This window comes from Malaya genurostris, chromosome 1 (assembly GCF_030247185.1).
Source record: "Malaya genurostris strain Urasoe2022 chromosome 1, Malgen_1.1, whole genome shotgun sequence".
Classification (NCBI taxonomy): Eukaryota; Metazoa; Arthropoda; class Insecta; order Diptera; family Culicidae; genus Malaya; species Malaya genurostris.
Genome location: NC_080570.1, coordinates 160088817 through 160107094, shown reverse-complemented (window position 1 = coordinate 160107094; position 18278 = coordinate 160088817). Strand labels below are relative to the sequence as shown.

Here is an 18278-nt window from a genome sequence, read left to right as displayed (position 1 = left end):
TCACGAACTAAGATGCAAATAAAAGGTCTGACTCTGAAAAGTTTTTCAACCTCCGGTTTCGGTACTACAGCGCGCGATAAGTGAACAATTTTCAATTTCATGAGTATTTTTTCAGATGGGACTACTAGTCTCCAGTTCCCGCTTCCGAAAACACCATTTATCAACAACGGTTAAACCGATTTTTACAATTCATAATTAAAATTAAAGCTCTTATTGTCTCAAAAAGTACTGTGCAATTTCATTCAGATCCTACTTCCGGGTATAAAATTATATGACGATGAGTGTCAAAACTTTCAAACCGTCATACAAAATGACGATGCAAAACAGTTACGTGCTGGCCGGGAAGAAGAAATCTTTGCGAACGAATTACACAACGTGCTTAGTTCAATTTTGTATAGCGTTCAGCGTTGTCACATTTAAATCTATCCTTTTCAGTAGAATAATCTGTAAATCTGTATCGGGGGATCAAATTTCTGTATTGATGAAAATGGTAAGAAATTAAAGCGCAACGAAATGACAGTCATCAAATCGAACCAGAAAATGACTGCTACTTTTTGTTTAGAGATAGAGCGTATTGTGATGTAATTGGCAATCAATTGTTTTTACTATCCGACATTATGAAAATTCGACACAGTTCATCGAACTGAGCAAAGTCTGCGTGTGTATGTATGTATGTATATAGGTGTGTAGGTATGCGTCATATAATGTCACTCATTGTTCTCAGAGATGAGGAGACTGATATTCACAAACTTAGGCTCAAATAAAAAATCTCACAGTCCCATAGTTGCTATTGAATTTTATCGTTCTTTCGTGTAGTGTGTTTGAAATTTCAAACCATCTTTTCGTGTGACGATGCAAAATAAAGAATTTTTTTTATTAACTTGACATTACTGTTTACATACAAATTGAATTTTTTCACAGGATATTCTAATGATTTTTCTAAAAGTATAAGTAATATGAGAAAGGCATCATTTCACCACTAGGTGGATTAAACGAAGTTTTTTTCACGTAAGGAATACGTACAGCATGGAACATAACGTTAAAAAACCGTGTTACTTCAGGAATCCCCGTAAACAAAACGCGTAACTTCGCAATTCTGCGTAGCTTCGAATATCCGCGTAACTTCGGAAATCGGCGTGAAAAACAGCAACATTTCAGAAATCCTTGTGAAGAAATGGCATAAATACTCGTGAAAACTGACCTCAGTGTACCGGCTTCTTTTCTTTCACTGCTGTTGTTGATATAATCTATATCGTTATCTTTGTTAATGAGCAGGGGCGCTGCATGCCCCCTAATTTATTCAGTTTGACGGAATCTGTAAAATGTTTTGTGGATGGATTAGAACAAATTTACACCAATATAAATTTAAAACTTGTATTAATCCACCTAGTGGTGTGATGATGCCTCTCTGATACAACTCATCTTATCAGTAATATTAATATTACATATCGGTTCTTGGAGAAGCTGCTAATTAAATAGAAACAACAAAGTTTGTTCGGGTTTCCTACTGTTTTTACAGCATCGGTCAGGATGACGGTTTGAAATTATAAATACATATTCTATTTGGGCCTTTTTTTTTGAAACAAAATCAGTTTAGCCTTCTCGGAGAAAAGTGAATTAGACATGTTTTGAAGATTTGTATCCCTATTACCGGTACTTTCGGTACCGATCTTTGGGGACAGATATAACCTAAGTTAGTTGGTATGTCCGGAATTTGCATGGCCTTTCCTTCTATGAATTTTAAGCACTCATCACCCTGTAATTCTAAAACCAGAAGTCAGATTCTAACAAATGAAAACCTTTCCTTTGAATTTAAGTTCGAAAAACCACTACCAGGTTTTTGACCACTATTTTCGGAACCGGATTCCGGGGACCAGTATTTTAGATTTGGTCGACCGAAATTTGCTCTGAAAAAAACGTGTGGTGTTCCGGTTGAAGAAATTGCACACGCGATCGTCCCTACGGTATATCCGACACCAGTTTGTTTGGTCGTTAACTTGCCAGATCTGTGAACTGGAGGAGTTTATTTACTATTTTTATAAAAAATTAGCGCATCTTTACAGATTCATCTATGAAAGTAAACTAATGAATTTGCAGAGTTTTTCACTCACCACCCTGTAATTTCGGAACCGGAAGTCAAATTCCTATGAAATTCAAAAAAGTTCTGCGGGTAATAGTGCGTTTCATAAAAAGTCGGATTTCACAGTGATTGTGTAGCCTCCTTACTTGATGAGAAAAGCAAAAATAGTTTCACATCCGAAGTTTCCAAAGCTTCAATTGCAAGTTAATTTCGTTGATGGAAAAATACCTTTGTTACCCTACTCGTGAAAACTGACCTCAGTGTTATAATAATAATCTATATCGTTATCTTTGTTAATGATCAGGGGCGCTGTATGCCCCCTAATTTATTCAATTTTACGGAATCTGTAGAATGTTTTGTGGATGGAATCGAATAAATTTACATCAGTATAATTGAAAAACCTATTTTAATCCACCTAGTGGTGTAATGATGCTTCTCTGATATTACTCATTTATCAGAAATAATACTGTGATGTTGTTGAAGAAACTGCTCATTAAATAGAAACAGGAAAGTTTGTTCGAATTTTCTATCGTTTTTTTACAGCATCGGTCAAAATAACGGCTCGAAATTTTAAGCACACTTCACCCTGTAGTTCCGGAATACCTTCTATTTGAGCCTTTTGTTAAAAAAAACGGATGATCCATCGCGGAGAAAAGTGAGTGAGTCCTGTTATGGAGATTTTTATACCTATTTCCGTTTTTTTATCCCTATTTCCGGTTTTTCATCCTTATTTCCGGTACTTCGCACCGAAGTTTGTTTGTATGTCCAGAATTTACACGACGTAATCATTGGAACAGTTTAGAGCAATGATTAGGTTGTTTAAATCGTGCAAAACAGTTTTTTCCCTATTTTACATCGTCTCTCTCTTATGACGACTAGGAATTTCAAACATTTATCACCCTGTAATTCCAAAACCAGAAGTTAGATCCGAACCCAATTCAGGAATTTGGTAAAAGACCGTGAGTCATTTCATTTCAATCGAAGTTCGAGAAAATCGGAGAAAAGTGATTGAGTTCCGTTTTGGAGGTTTTGGACCAATTTCCGGGAACCAGCATAGTAGAGATGGATTCTGGTATCATAAAAATTGCCGGGTTCAGGTTGGGTACAGGTGATGATTTTTTTTATCTTTTCAGCCCATATTCGATTTCTCCTATGAAAGTAAACTATTAAATTTGCTGTTTTTCACTCACCACCCTGTAATTCCGGAACCGGAAGTTAGATCCATATGAAATTGAAAACATTCTCTATGGTACAATAATACCCTTCATTAAAAGCTGGTTTTCACAGTGATCGAATTATGAGAAAAGCAAAAATAATTTCACATCAGAAGTTTTCAAAGCTTTACATGCCAGTTGGTTTCGTTTGATGGAAAAAAATATCTATGGTATCTCAAGTATGGAAAAGGGGCGCTGCATGCCCCCCTATTTTTATTGAGCTTGAAAGAATACGAATGATTATGTAAACTAATGTTTGTTACTAATTTCGACCGAATTCCAATACGAAGATATTCCCATAAATTTCGGGAATGTTGTGACCTTTCGTAGCCAGAAAACATTAAGAAACTGATTTCATTTCATGTCGCCTACACTGTTCTGAAGGGCAAAAGCCATTCTTCCACATACCGAACCGTCATTAATTACAGCACATCTTTCTACTTCCAGACACCCCCTCGATAACGAAGGTTCGACCGTTGATTTCGCCCACCGGACTGCAGATAACGTCCCGCGGTCGGGTCGTGTTCAATTTGGTGTCGGTCCAGCAGCCACTGATTCAAGAGCAAGCAACATCGCAGCTGCCGAGTGCCGCCGGACCCTTCCTGGACATGAAGAGCTACCTGTCACCGGAGTATGTCAACAGTCTCGGCAAAAAGATTAACTTCTCCGAGTCGGATATAGAGAAGGTGAGATTTCGGATTTCCGACAAAACGCAGCCAGACGGGGACGGTTTTGTTCTTTTTCACATACAAACACGCACCCACAAAACAATAAATTCGATTATCAGGAACAGACACCGAGAGAGCTAGCTACTCGTCTTTCGAGAACCGATTTCAAAGTGAATCCAGATTGACACTAACAACGTTACGCCGCGAGCTGAAAATCTAAAACGACAAAGTAGAAGAAGCTTTTATGAAATTTCTTTCTTTCATTCAGTCTTTTATTTCTGGTTGGCCAAAAATCATGGCACACTATTGCCCGGTGAAAGACAGCGATTGATTCAACTGTCAGCTCTTCGTCGCTTGCATCGCGCTCTTCCATACTAAATTAATCCGTGACTAACTTCAAAGTTTCCGCTTTCCTCACCCCAGCGGGAAACTTTACCACTTCATCATAACGCGACCCACCCCACGTCAGGGCTACGAATAATAAATCAAAAGTAAATTTAATTAAATTTTGCATGTGACTCAATCCGTTCTTCTCTGCCCTGGCTATTCTTTTCCTTTTCATGCAAATTGTTCCACCGGATCGCTCGGGACTACTGCTGCTGACTTTTGACGGTGATGATGCTGCTGCTGCTGCTAACGATGACGACGATGCCGTCAACGCCACCGCCACCGACCCCCCTCTTTGTAACTACTGATGGAAAACACGTCAAACTGCTATATCAACCCCCATCCGGCCGGCCGGCGGAACACACAGATGTGGATTTATTCGCTCGGAGTGACGCTGCAAAAAACTATCTCATCCTTTTCGGTCAACTATCGTCGCCTTTCCGGAAGGGCAGCGAAAGGAGGAGCTTCGGCAGAACTGACGGCGGCTTCGGAAAATTACGATATAATAAATGGGATTCGGCAACAACAACAACAGCAGCAAAAACATGCGGATGCTTCGGACAGTGCCGACGAAGACGGACTTACACCGCTGGACCACGTTGTGCTGGCCATGTGCGAAGCCAATCTGTACAAGCGGGCCAGTCTGATGTTTCTGCTGGATGTGAGTAGTTTATTGTTTTTTTTTCTGTTATGATAGAATAATGGGACTTTCGCCATGATGAATTTAAATTCACGTAAAAATTGAAACTATGTTGAACCCTTAGATTTCCCCGCCCCGGGGATAAATTCGAAGTCTCGACATATTGAAAGTCACCCGCCCAAAGTAAGTAATAGTCGAATCGTTTGACATCTTCATTAAAACGTCCATTGTTTTATCACCACAGCTTACTACGATTAATAGTTTCCCATTCGGTGCCATTTCGAATACGAAAAAAGCTGTCCGCCTTTCGAATCCCGATAGCGAAACGGAATAGTTTTTTTCTTCTCCTTTCTAACAGAGCGTCAAAAAGATTTCCCAACACAATTAATGACCGGAACAAACGTGATCAGTACCTTTGAATCTTCGGAAGGGGACAAACGACTTCGAAAGAATCTCTGTGTTCCGTCTGTGTTGCTTGCCATGGAACTCTGCGGGGTATCCTTGTTGAAAAGCTTTCAAAGAAACCTAACGAGCCGTGAAAATGTCGGGTTCAAAACAACCGCTTTAGTACCGCTGATCTCCTCCTGGTTACGGTGTGCCCGGTGAACAGATCCGGTCCACTTTTACGCATTCATGAAAACATACTTGAAGTGGTTTGCAATCTACCATTCATTCATTCATTTATTCACTGTTTCCGCTCGACACGACGAGTTGAGCGATGAATGGTGGCCTTGCGAAAAGGATTTATTTTGCGTTAAATTTTGTTTCGATTCGACATTTGAAATAAAAGAAACTAGTATTCATACAAACTGTCATTTTATATATGATAAAAAAAAACGGCTGGAATACTTTTCGATACTCATATGACTGGTTACAATATAGAGCACTTATGCCTATGTGACTCCGGAACCGGAAATCCGTTTTAGTCTAGAAATGAACAACAGTGAATTCCATTCCGGACTCTTTTCACTTTTTACGGGATTTCCGTAATCGAAAATCCGGGGATTAAGGAGTGTATCGATAAGTAGTTAGCAACATTCAAACAGTTATTACTCTGAAATGGCTTAATTTTTTGCAGCGTGTTTTCGGGTGACATGTTTGTTTACATGTCAATAACAGCTGCGCAATCGATTGGTTTCGGTATGGTTTATCATTTCAATGATGAGTCGAATTGATCCGGAAACGCGAAATAAAATTCTGCACCACTTGGTGCTCAGAAAGTGGTGTCACGTACAACGAAATTGCAAAACGGGTGAAAGTGCACCACAACAGTGTCAAAAATACTATCGAGAAGTTCGGTAAGACCCTTTCCATGAAGGATTTGTCCCGATCCGGTAGGAAAACGGGTCCCAGTCAGCCCGGCCGGGACTCAAAAGTGGTTGAATACATCAGGAAAAACCCATCGACGTCGACGCGGGATTTGGCCAAGCAGTTCAACACCACCATCGGGATGATTCAACGGATCAAAGTTCGGAACTTCCTGAAAACGTACAAGAAACAGAAGGTGCCGGAAAAGTCCCTGGTACAGCAAGTTCAGGCCAAAACAAGAGCGCGAAAACTGTATAACCGGATGCATCCTGATCGACGACGAAACCTACGCCAAGGAAGACTCTCGAGCGCTGCCCGGACCGCAATATTATACGAAATCGGTGTACCAGGACCTGGCCGACGCTGACACCACGGTGGCGATGGAAAAGTTTGGGCAGAAGGTGTTGGTCTGGCAAGCAATTTGTACCTGTGGTTTGCGGTCGTCGATTTTCTTCACGAAGGGCACAATTAACGCCAAGGTGTACGAGGAAGAATGTTTGAAGAAGAGAATGCTGCCACTGCCACTTCTGGCCTGATTTGGTTTCAGCCCACTACGCCACTTCTGTTCTACAGCGGTTGTCAAAAAATAATTTACAATTCGTGGAAAAGGACATCAACCCACCGAACTGTCCGGATCTTCGGCCAATTGAAAGGTATTGGGCAATTGTCAAGCGGCACTTTCGGAAGGAAGGTACAGTGTCCCAAAACATGCAGGAGTTAAAAAAAACTGGACAGCTGCTACCCAGAAAGTCACAAAAGTAACTGTTTAGAATTTAATGAAGAATGTCAAGTCCAAAGTGCGAGCGTATAACAGAAACTAGGATTTTCTTCAATATAATCAGTGAAATACATAAAAATGTATTTTTTCTACAATATATCGAAACTAATGTCAAAATATGTTTTTTTTTTCAATTATCATTGTTGCTAACTACTTTTCGATACACTCCTTAATATAGTCGTAGTTGAAGTTCACTCTTAAAATAAATCTGCGTAAGGCTTGTTCGCGACAAAATCTGGACAGATAAGATTTGGAATAAAACAAATTTGCTGTAGGTTCAATGCAAGATGCAATTTTTATGCATATAATTGTGCATTATCAGTCACCTCAAAACTAATTACGGTTACTTAAAAAGACTGCTCAGTTTTGAGTTTACTCCAGTCATTAGGGACTGCAACCGATGTGTTTATCTTTTTTCTAAGATTTTCGAAATTTTTCTATAATTTTAGCTTGTATATATTGAAGTTCTCTCTTCACGAGAGCCCAATAGCACACCGGGCAGTTAGGTGAATTCACTTCTTTCTGTAAAACATGGACTCCATTCACTTTATACCATTCCTAAACATCTTTGGTGTAGTGACAAGATGCCAAATTAGACCAGAATAGCGAGGGAGCGTCATGGCTGCGTAGGAATTATAGCTAGGTAGGTTCATTAGGCATTCTTCTTGTAGAACAATGGTGTTGTCAGGTTGGATTATCTTGAAATCCGGACAAAACATCAATGGTGCTTTTCACTCATCGTAGGATAATCACAGAAGCTCGTCCGTTACAGTTCTTCGGTTCAGAGGTCACTGTGATCGATCAAGTTAAATACGTCGGGGTTAGTCTTGACTCAAAACTGAATTGGTCTGCTCACATTGACTTCAGGATTAAAAGAGCTTGCATGGCTTTCGGTCAATGCAGACGAGCTTTTGGAAAATCATGGGGACTCAAACCCAGATATATTCATTGGATCTACACAACTATTGTTAGACCAATTTTAGCATATGGATGTCTTGTATGGTGGCAGAAAGGAGAAGTCGCGACAGTTCAGTCAAAGCTAAATCATCTCCAAAGGATGGTCCTAATGGCGATGACAGGAGCATTCACGACAACTCCTACTGCTGCTTTAGAGGCCCTACTGTGCATTAAACCACTACATGTGTTCCTAAACCAAGAAGCATTATCTTGTGCATACCGTCTTAAGGTTACAGGGCTTTGGAACAGTAACCCATTAGATTATGCCTCCAGCCACACTCGCTTGTGGTCTCAAATGGTTACGTGGGATGAGTATTTACTCGCTCCTAGTGACCTAACTCTCACATGCAGTTTTCCTTTCAAAACATTCAATGTGAGCTATCCTCTTCGTGAGGAATGGTTGTCTGGTTGTCTGGAACGACAACTTGATGAACACATAGTTTGTTATAAGGACGGTTCTCTGTTGAATGGTCGTGCTGGTGCTAGTGTCTACTGTCGTGAAATGAGGCTGGAGCAGTCTCTTTCACTTGGTAGATACTGTACTGTGTTCCAAGCAGAAATCTACGCAATTCTGTGTGGAGTACAATCGGCACTTCAGCAGAGGATCTGTGGTAAACGAATTTATTTTTGTTCCGACAGTCAGGCAGCCTTAAAAGCACTCAGTTCGAATGACTCACAGCATTTCAAATGCTGTTTACTTCTTATGGGTACCCGGCCATTCTGGTATTACTGGAAATGAATGGGCTGATGAGTTGGCTAGAGCTGGAGCAACGAATGATTTCGTTGGTCCTGAACCAGCATTACCACTATCAACTAGTTGGATAAAGCACAAGATTCGTTTTTGGGCTGTATCCAAACATGCCCAGATACTGACGCAGCTTGCAAACTTGCGCTCAGACAAAAGCATTTCTACCAGATTTAAATCTGAAAATATCAAAGTGTCTACTGCATTTCTCCAAGCATCATTGCAGTATTTAGCAGATTGTTTGGCATCCTTTAGGTGGTACCGAATTTACTTCTGTTCGTACATACTACGAATCGTTCTGCATTCTTCCGGGAGTTTTATGTATTTCTAAGATATTTGGCTTCAGAAGAAATATTTTTCAATTTCGTCCCAATCGATTTTTTTTTCAGATTACACCAGGATTGGACGTTTCATGCATTCCTAAGATGTTTGACATAAACAATTCTTTTGTTCTGCGGTTTTTACGCGAAGTTCCGCGATTTTTTTCGGGGGTTTCCGATGTTACGCGGTTTCTGTGTTTTTTACGTGGTACGCATCCCCTGCGTGAAAAAGACCTCAGTGTATTTCCTTGTTCGCCGTTTCGGTTGTGATGAAGCTTGGTTTGCTCGACCACAGCTGCATATTGCCTGCCAAATCAAATATTCTTTTGGAAAACGGGGTCTTTTTCTTCGTCCTGAAATGCTCCTTTACGCCGTTCCGTTGCATGGCAGTATAAAAAAACTGTAGTATTCTGGAAACTACTTAAAATCTTTCAGCACATAAGATTCATCGTCCATTATTAGGCAGGAAAACTTCGTAAAATATTCGCGAAACTACTTGCGATCCCGGATTTCAGCCGTCACAATCTGTATATCGTCACATTTCGGTACAGTTTTCATCTTGGACGACTTTGCCGGTACTTAAAAGTACGCATGATTGAGAAATTTTTATGTTTCTTGTCACAGTACGTACCGAAAGATCCGTTTTTATTCTGTGTCCAGCCATTCTGGCTGTTGTCATACGCGTATCGATGGATTTGAGAACGTTAAGAACAGTGCTCACAGGAAAACCAAGCTGTTTTGCAAGTTTTCTTACTGACAGACAGAGCGGCCAACTATTTTTTTTTTCAAAAATCTGTATTTGGCGGAAAAATCAATCTGTACAATATTTATCTCGAAAAACCTATATGGTGAGGACTAAATCGGTATTTATCTGTATCAAAAATCGGTATAGTTGGCAGCACTGCTGAAAGATTGGAACTTTCACAATTGCTTTTCGCTCTTGCTCTTCTTTCGGCGCCATCTTTGATCTAAAAACTTGTATTACTACCAAAAATTTATTTCACACAACGAACAGACATACGTTCATCAGTCTGTGAAATATTTCACGCGTTCATGAAGCATTTCCAGAGATATACGTATTTACGACTGCCCATATTTAGTCGCAAACAAGCCTTACTACCAGTGGTCACTAGCTTGATTTACGACAGACGATGATGTGACTCCGGAACCGGCAGTTGGATCTAGGTAAAACTTATGTTAAAGGCATTGCTAGGGTAGTAATAAGAATTTTATAGTCAATCAATCTTACCAACCCGTAACTCCGGACATGGAAGTCTAATCTAAACAAATAAAGACTGTCCCAGAAAGTATGGATGCACTTTGATTTCGCTGTAAATAATTCACAAGTGTTAGATATTGAAATTTTATTCGATATACTAATAATATTAGACTACAACAACAGAATATTATTCTCAACATTTGCTACTTAGCCATTATAGACTAGCTTTTTTTGACACATCTCGAACTGAAACCCCCGTCTTTTGCTCGAACGCCTTCAGTATACGTTTATCCAATTGAGGGTTAGCAGGACCTTTTTTTCGACCCGTTTTCGGTTTATCCTCAAAGGTGTTATCCTCACTGAACTTTCTGATTGCATTTCGCACGGCTTCTCCTTCCATTTTTGCTATCTTTCTCAGTGACAGTCCGCGTTCTGTGCACCATTTGTACACAAGTTTTCGACGTTGTTCTGCTGAAAGTCCACACATTTCGAAACAAACTAATGAACACGAATAAACAACTGCACAAGTGGTTAGAGAAGAGTGTAAACAACAGGACGCAGCCATAAACATTGACAGATTCTGAACCATTACGAAATGGCAGCGGTTTTTGGTTGCGTCCATACTTTCTGGGACAGTCTTCATACCAATAAAAACCGATCACACTCGTGAACACTTAACTCTGCAACCGGTCTTTCGATTGGAACAAAATGTTTTTTAAAAGATGGACCACGAGTTTAAAAATTTCCGATTCAGCTTTAATTTTGCGTAGGCTTGTATACTACAATTCCACAAAATTGGAGATAAAGTATGATTTCTTCACCGTCTATCAATTTTCGAGGTAAGAAGCGTAGTTTTTCTGCTTCAGAACCTCTCCCCCTCGTATATTTATGTAGCTTCGACTTTCAGTCTGATGTATATTTCCGTCATCATCCATAAGTTACGTGTCATAATATCAACGATTTTAGTTTGTCGGTTTATATTTTTCAATCTAATGACTGTAGAATAACAAAGAGACTGATAGTGCAGGCCATTTGTGATAAAAATTTTTCGTCAAACAATTCCACAATCTGATAGGAAGCTCAAGAAACCATTGCAAACCCGGAAATCTAGGAAAAAAAGTAGTACTCCTGTGATTCAATTAGTGAAGTGCACAATTTTGAACAAACTCATGCAGCTTCTCGCTTTCAATGGGCCTGCTGTTGTTCCGACCGGTAAAATTTTCCACGACTAGATGCAGGCCTACTTGGATGAATTCAGTCCCGCGTGGACTTGCGTCACTTGTCACAGCACTTTGCACCGAATTAAGACATCTATGAGAGCATCACTTGTTCTCAGCTAGAAGATGGAAATAAATGGTTTCTTTAAATGAGGCAAATTATGTCATACAGCGTCGCACTTGGCGGGCTTTGGATGTGGGTCGGTTTCCAACGCCACAGAAAATGTCACGTGACCAGAACCAGAAATACTTCTGTGACATACATCAAAAAAATGAGGGTTCTGCATTCCAATTTTTGTTAAGGTGACATATGTCAGTAGCGGCGTAATGTTCCACAAGAGGAAGGGTTTTATTTTTCCTACCCGTAGACTAGCAGTCCGGAGAGCAAAAAGGATGCGGAATATCAGAGGAAGGTTTTAATTAGTTGGATTTCTCCCATTATTTTATTCTACTTTTACTTCGAGGAAGAGATGGACGACTCAAAGGATTCTACGAAGGGGTAGATTTTTGTCGAAGGTAGTTGACACGAAAACTATCCTAATCAGATTTTTGTTACCCACGAAGTGGATTGAGTTTTGATGATGAAATATAACATAAAAAATATAAACTATCAATGAGGATGTGGCCAAAAAAGTGGACACTTCGAAGTCCAGGGTTGTTACGGTCGCGCGGATTTCGTGATTTTCGCGGATTTGACGCGGTTTCTGCTAAGATTTCGATGCTATGGCGCGGATTTCGCGCGAATTTCAAAAAAACATTATTCCACAAAATTCTTTGCAAATTTTTGAAGCTTGTGAGTTTTTATGAACCCCTAAAAAATTAAAGATGGGCGAACGTTCCAGCAATTGGTCGAGATGGCCGAATTTTCCCTTGATAAAACTAAAATTTACTAGAAGGCGGTTCTAGCCAATGTTTTCTACAGTGGACAAAATTTCGAATTTATGCTTTTCGATCTCGAGTGATACAAGTTGCTATTTCAACATTATGCACTCAAGGATATTGATGTCAGATGGAAGATATCGTCTCAATGATAATACATTCAATAATGCAAAGAACGTAATAAATGGAATGCGATTCTTCAATAATATGGTAACAAATTTTTTGTATGATCTAAATCGCATTCTTAAAGCAAAATTTACACGACATGCTTACGAAGCGAAGTCTGACAATAAAAGAAACGAAGAAGTTCTGGGATTTCATCCGTGGTGATAAGATATTGTTCTAATAGTTTGTTGGTTCCACTATCCAACATTTTCAATTGTTCTTTGCGTTCTGGAATTTTTCCTGAAATATGGGAGAAATCCTATGTGAACAAGGGTATAGTATACAACTACCGGGGAATTGTTGCTTTGTGCGCTGTATCGAAGCTGTTTGAAATTATAGTTCTGGATTTTATAGCACATAGTTGCTCTGACTACATATCAGAGACTCAGCTTGGATCCGTGCCAAAGCTTTCAACTTCCCCTGCTGCGTTCGACGAAATCAATCATCGCATAACGATCTCCAAGCTAAGTAGACTGAGCTTAAACGGATCATTTTTTAATTGGCCTCGATCAAATCTAACTGGTAATGAAATTATAACCTGTACAACCTCACCATGTGCTGTTACATCTGGAGTTCCTCAAGGAAGTCAACTTGGACCGTTCATAATTTTATTGTATCTCAACGATCTAAATTTTTCGATCAAGTGTATGAAACCATCGTTCGCCGATGACTTTCATATTTCATATTTCAAAATGGTTCAAATGCCACTAAATGCTCCGTCGTTTCTTTTTGTAGCAAAAAGTCTGTATTCCAGTTCGACTATAATATGCCACAAACTGTTCTCCAACGCGCATCGTCTGTTAAGGACCTGGCTGTTCTGGAAACCAAGTTAAATTTTAAAGAGCACATAGAGCTTTCAATTGTTACAATTTGACATTCGACGTCGTAGTTTTACTATTTTTTTCTTCGGATTCCCTACGCTAGAACTAATTACGGATATAACGAGCCAATTGCTAGCATGTGCCGCATATTTAACAAATGTTTCAATTCTTTCGACTCTCATTTATCACGTAATGTTATCAAGTAATCGTTTCTTATGTTACTGTCTCATTTGATTTCGTTACTATAGAAGCACTAGATTTAGGGATGTGTATCATTTGGATGATTTTGATCTATTGATGCAAAAGATGAGGAGGTTTTATGCCTGCTGGAGAACAAGTTTGACAGAAACTAATTCCAGTGGGCTTTTCCCTGATCCAAATAAAAAAATAAAAGATGATTTTCTCCTCAGACATTCAGAGTAAAGTCTGACAACAGAAGAAGGCGCTATTATAATGGAAACTGGAATTAAAAAGAGCGAATCAGATCATCCTGATGTGGTTTACCTAAAAATTCTTCTTACCAAGAAGGAAATGTTTGCCGAGCGAAAAATTCTCGAAGCAAAAAAAATATCTTCGATGAAATCTGTTTCACTTCTTTCAAAATCACAATTGTAAGCACTGTGACATTTTCCATACATATTAATTAAGGATCAAGAGTAAACCAAATTAACTTGTGTTGGTAATTTGTGTATTACGTACATTTTATTCAGTGCGTATGTCATAGATTGATATATGCAGTACAACGAGTTTATTAAAGTGACTTGCAGGATTGAGTTTCAAACAATCTTTTTAACAATAATTTAATCTCAAATGAATGTTAAGCCTGACATGTTGTATGAAATATCAGTTTTGAACAATTTTCACCAACATTTGATGGAAAATTGCTTACATTTTATGAATGTAGATTTTAATTCCCTAATAAAATTGTTGGCAACACTGCTTCAAAGCATTTGTATTAGATGGCGCTACACAAAATAAGCAAAACTAAATATTTTCTGTTACAAAAGTAGTTCTCCGGAAAAATAAATAGTTGTACGACAACATGCCATTTCCGTTGCCTTTCGGGTGTTAAATTAAAGGTTGCTATTTTACGGGTTTACTTATAGAAGCTACGAGAAAAATTTCTGCAAGAGAAAATCCATATAGGAATGTGTTTGTTGCTAATCAAATGTGTCAGTAGAAGTAAGCTGAAACTGAGATAATTTTTCTTGAGCAGTTTTAGGGAAAACCGAAGAGTTCTAGACTAAGACACTTTTCTTGAATTGCATTTTTAGTCAGAATTAACTGATTGGTTCATTTTTTAATTATATGGAAGATTTATTGATTAAAATCAGGAAAAGAAGCGCCGGAATTTGTTTCTACGCACATATTGTTGACATTACTCATACGTTTGCAAAATGTCTTGCTTCTTGACTAAGGGCATCGAAAAAGATGGAGAATAAAAATGAAATCGTTTTTAGTTTCCGACTTCGCGCGGATTTCGCGCGTTTTGATTTTGAAATTTTTCGTAACAACCCTGGAAGTCAAATATTCTTCGTGCTTAAAGAACGTTTGAATCTTCGAAACTATAAGAAGCAGAAACAACCAAAACGTAGTCCGAAACAAGAAGCATCGATCAGGCCGAGGGTTCGAAAGCATCGATTGAAGTCGAAAAATTTGGTTAGAAAGCTATGGTCTGGCAAACAATTTGTAGCTGCGGTAAGATTTCGAAACCCTTCATCACCACTGCTTCACCACGACTTCTACCCATGATTCGAAGCCACAAGGATCCTGTAGTCTTCTGGCCAGATCTTGCTTCTTGCCACTACTCGAAATCAACGGTAGAACAGTGTACTATCAAAAATGTCACTTTCGTCCAAAAAGACATGAAACCGCCAAATTGCCCACAACTTCGACCAATTGATGAATTTTGGACATTAACGAAGGCACATCTTAGGAAACATGTTTCGGCAGCCGAAACCATTCAACAGTTCGAAAAAGATTGGAAAAAAGTGTCAAAACTTGTCGCCAAGAAGTCTGTACGGAATTTAATGAGGAACGTTCGCAAGAAGGTGCGCCAGCTAGTCTACAATGGCTAAGTAGCAAATGTTGAGAATAATATTCTGTTGTTGTGGTCTAATATTATCAGTATATCGAATAAAATTTGAATATTTAGAATTATTTACAGCGAAATCAAAATGCGTCCATACTTTCTGGGACAGTCTTTATGAAGCGTCTTTTCAACATTTATCCTGTACAAAAATGGGTAGAACTTAATAGCGAATATTCCTTGTCTTTAACGCAGCAACATAATTTTTTCTCCATATCCTCGGAAATATGGTCTGCAATTTATGATCGAATTTTCAGTAGTATGAGATAACCACAACTAACTTAAAATTGAAGGTTTCTAAAATGTTTGGTATGAACGAGCATTAAGGTGAAATTCAGTACCAAAATAAGTCGCACCAAGTTCCAACCGCATGAATTGAAAGAATCATCGCACAAAGCGTACCGCGCAAAACCGACACATAGAAATACGGTAAATTTTCGGTGGTTGAGTGCAGTGGGCTTACGACATGTTTTGTTCGCTAGTAAAACAGACATCAACTATGTATGCTAATAAACCATGAGTATTTTTAATTGACTAACATTAGGAAGGCACATTTGTGCATGTTGTTTCAGACAGTCAATTTAAACATTCAATGTATAACTGAAATGCCCTTATAACTGATTATAAATCCCAAACCGTTCTATAATGCATTATAATAAACGTTATCAAACTCTTCCGAAGTCGGAAGTACGATTCGAATGAAATTCAGCCGATAGTTGCAGAGCTTCTATCCAGGATTGGTTTCTTCCGAAACGATCGATGAATCATTTATTAGAGAAATCTATTCGGGACAGGTGCAAGTAGTATAAGAAAGGTGGTGCCTAGCACATGACTTGATGGTGTTAGAAACTGAAACTTTGTTAAACTAGGTCTCGAAACTAGAAAGCAAATATGTGTTTCCGGTTGGCTGACTTGGTTTGCTAAAGTAAAATTAATTTCATGAACCTTAAAGTGTTTTTTTTTACCCCAACTGCTTCTACTTCATTGAGTAGGTGTGTGTAAGTTCCCCGTAACTTATTTAAATATTTCAGTTTATTCATCCGTACTGGCACTATTTTTATTCTCACTGCCATATGAACCATTCCTTTCCGAGTTTGCTGGAGAGAAAAGATGCATCCTGGGAGATTGACCCATGATAAATTTTGGGATTAGGACCGAACCGAACGGATGTCAAAAACGCTCCAATGGGTAATCTCTAATATTTTTCACTGTCACAGCCGACATGAGAACATTTGCATACTTTCGGGATGAGCAATGACCCGACGGCAACTGGCGACTAGCCAACTATGATGCATTTTCGATCAAAATGGAGTTCTGGAATGACATTTACGATTGATACTGGGAAGCCGATCAATACATTCTTGCTACATTTTTGCTGAGTCTTCACCTAACATTCCAAAATGTGGCGTAAATATTTATCAGATACTAGTGGTGGTGGTTTACTTGGGAAACCCCTCTTCCTTCCTGGAATTTCAATCGTGATATGGTGAAAGCAAAGCTCTGATGCATTTAGAACAAAAACCGACTGCCATTGTTTTCTCCGTTGTTGTTTGTGATCAGCCAGCATATTTCGTGCATGAGAAATTCCAACCGATGAAGCAATAAATTTCATTTTTTGACACTTTCGGCATTTCGCTCACAATGGCATGCTGCGATTTTCGAATGTTGTTTGTGTGAGTGGGAGGGTTTCGGGGAGGGGAAAGAGTCATGCGAAAAAAGGGAAATAGCCAAGCGCAGATTTGAACAGAAATGGCCAACCGTGTTCGATCGGATTTCGCAAAACAAAACCTGTAACCTCATGTCAGAATCACATCGGGATGAATTCTAGTCGACGTTGAGCTAACGTAATAATTAAAAATGCCCTCTTTGTTCTACCTGCGGTAGATGAAAAATGAGTAACCCATAATTTAGGGTTATATTTAATAGTTTTTCATTAATTAATATTTCACCAACAGGCGTTCATTGCACGCTTCGGTCTAGTTTTAAACTTTGAGATGAGATCAAGTGAATTAAACTTACTTTTTGGAATATAATTATAAGTTAACAACTCGGTCCTGTTTCAATCTCCCACAACGGAAGCCCTCTGCCGAAGCGCGTTGAATGAAGGAGTACACTTTTGTTTAGTAAAGAACAAACCATTCGAGCCACGACGCATTTGTAAAAGTTGGTCTTCATTCGCTGGATTTGAAATATGACGCCTAAACACCAACAAAAGATGCAGTTCGCAATAGTGGTGGGAAGTGTTTTAGTGATTGAAACTAAAATTGATGATGCCAGGTCAGGTGTTTAAATTTTTCTGCCCCACGCAAAAATGTCACCACCTGTAATCGTTTACATCGTGACCAACGATGATGGCAGGCGCATCGCATTCCTCCTAGAGGCTTTAGAAAATAACGAGTTGAACTCGTCCGGATATCATCAGCTGTTACACATCGGATGTTAGCCTTTATGTGGAAACGTGGCTTGCCATGAAAACAAGATAAAAAAAACCCTTCTTAATCCACCTAGTGGTGTGATAATGCCTTTCTCTTCTTTCATAACAGTCTCATGAAAATATGTTTCATACTTTTATTAAATAATTTTGGATACTAATTTTGACACCAATTGATTCAGATTGATTCGAGTAGTTCACAAAAGCATGCTTCAGTGTTTATGACACACAGTCAGCATCATTTTTCCAAACTAGTGCTTGACATTTGCGTTGCCTATTTGTATGAGAACAGTGATGCTAATCTAAAAAAGCCTTCTTAGTCCACTTAGTGAAATTTTCATATATCTTGAAAAATCACCA

The 18278-nt window shown here is 38.9% G+C and overlaps 1 protein-coding gene across 4 annotated transcripts in view; it reads left to right on the top strand.

Moving 5' to 3' along the window:
• LOC131426486 (uncharacterized) overlaps nucleotides 1-18278 on the top strand; it is a 570323-nt gene that overhangs the window by 194338 nt on the left and 357707 nt on the right. For all 4 annotated transcript variants that reach the window (XM_058589253.1, XM_058589255.1, XM_058589256.1 and 1 more), the window contains 2 exons: nucleotides 3742-3980; nucleotides 4717-5010. In XM_058589253.1, the coding sequence (XP_058445236.1) occupies nucleotides 3742-3980; nucleotides 4717-5010 (533 nt within the window). The remainder of the gene's footprint in view (nucleotides 1-3741; nucleotides 3981-4716; nucleotides 5011-18278) is intronic.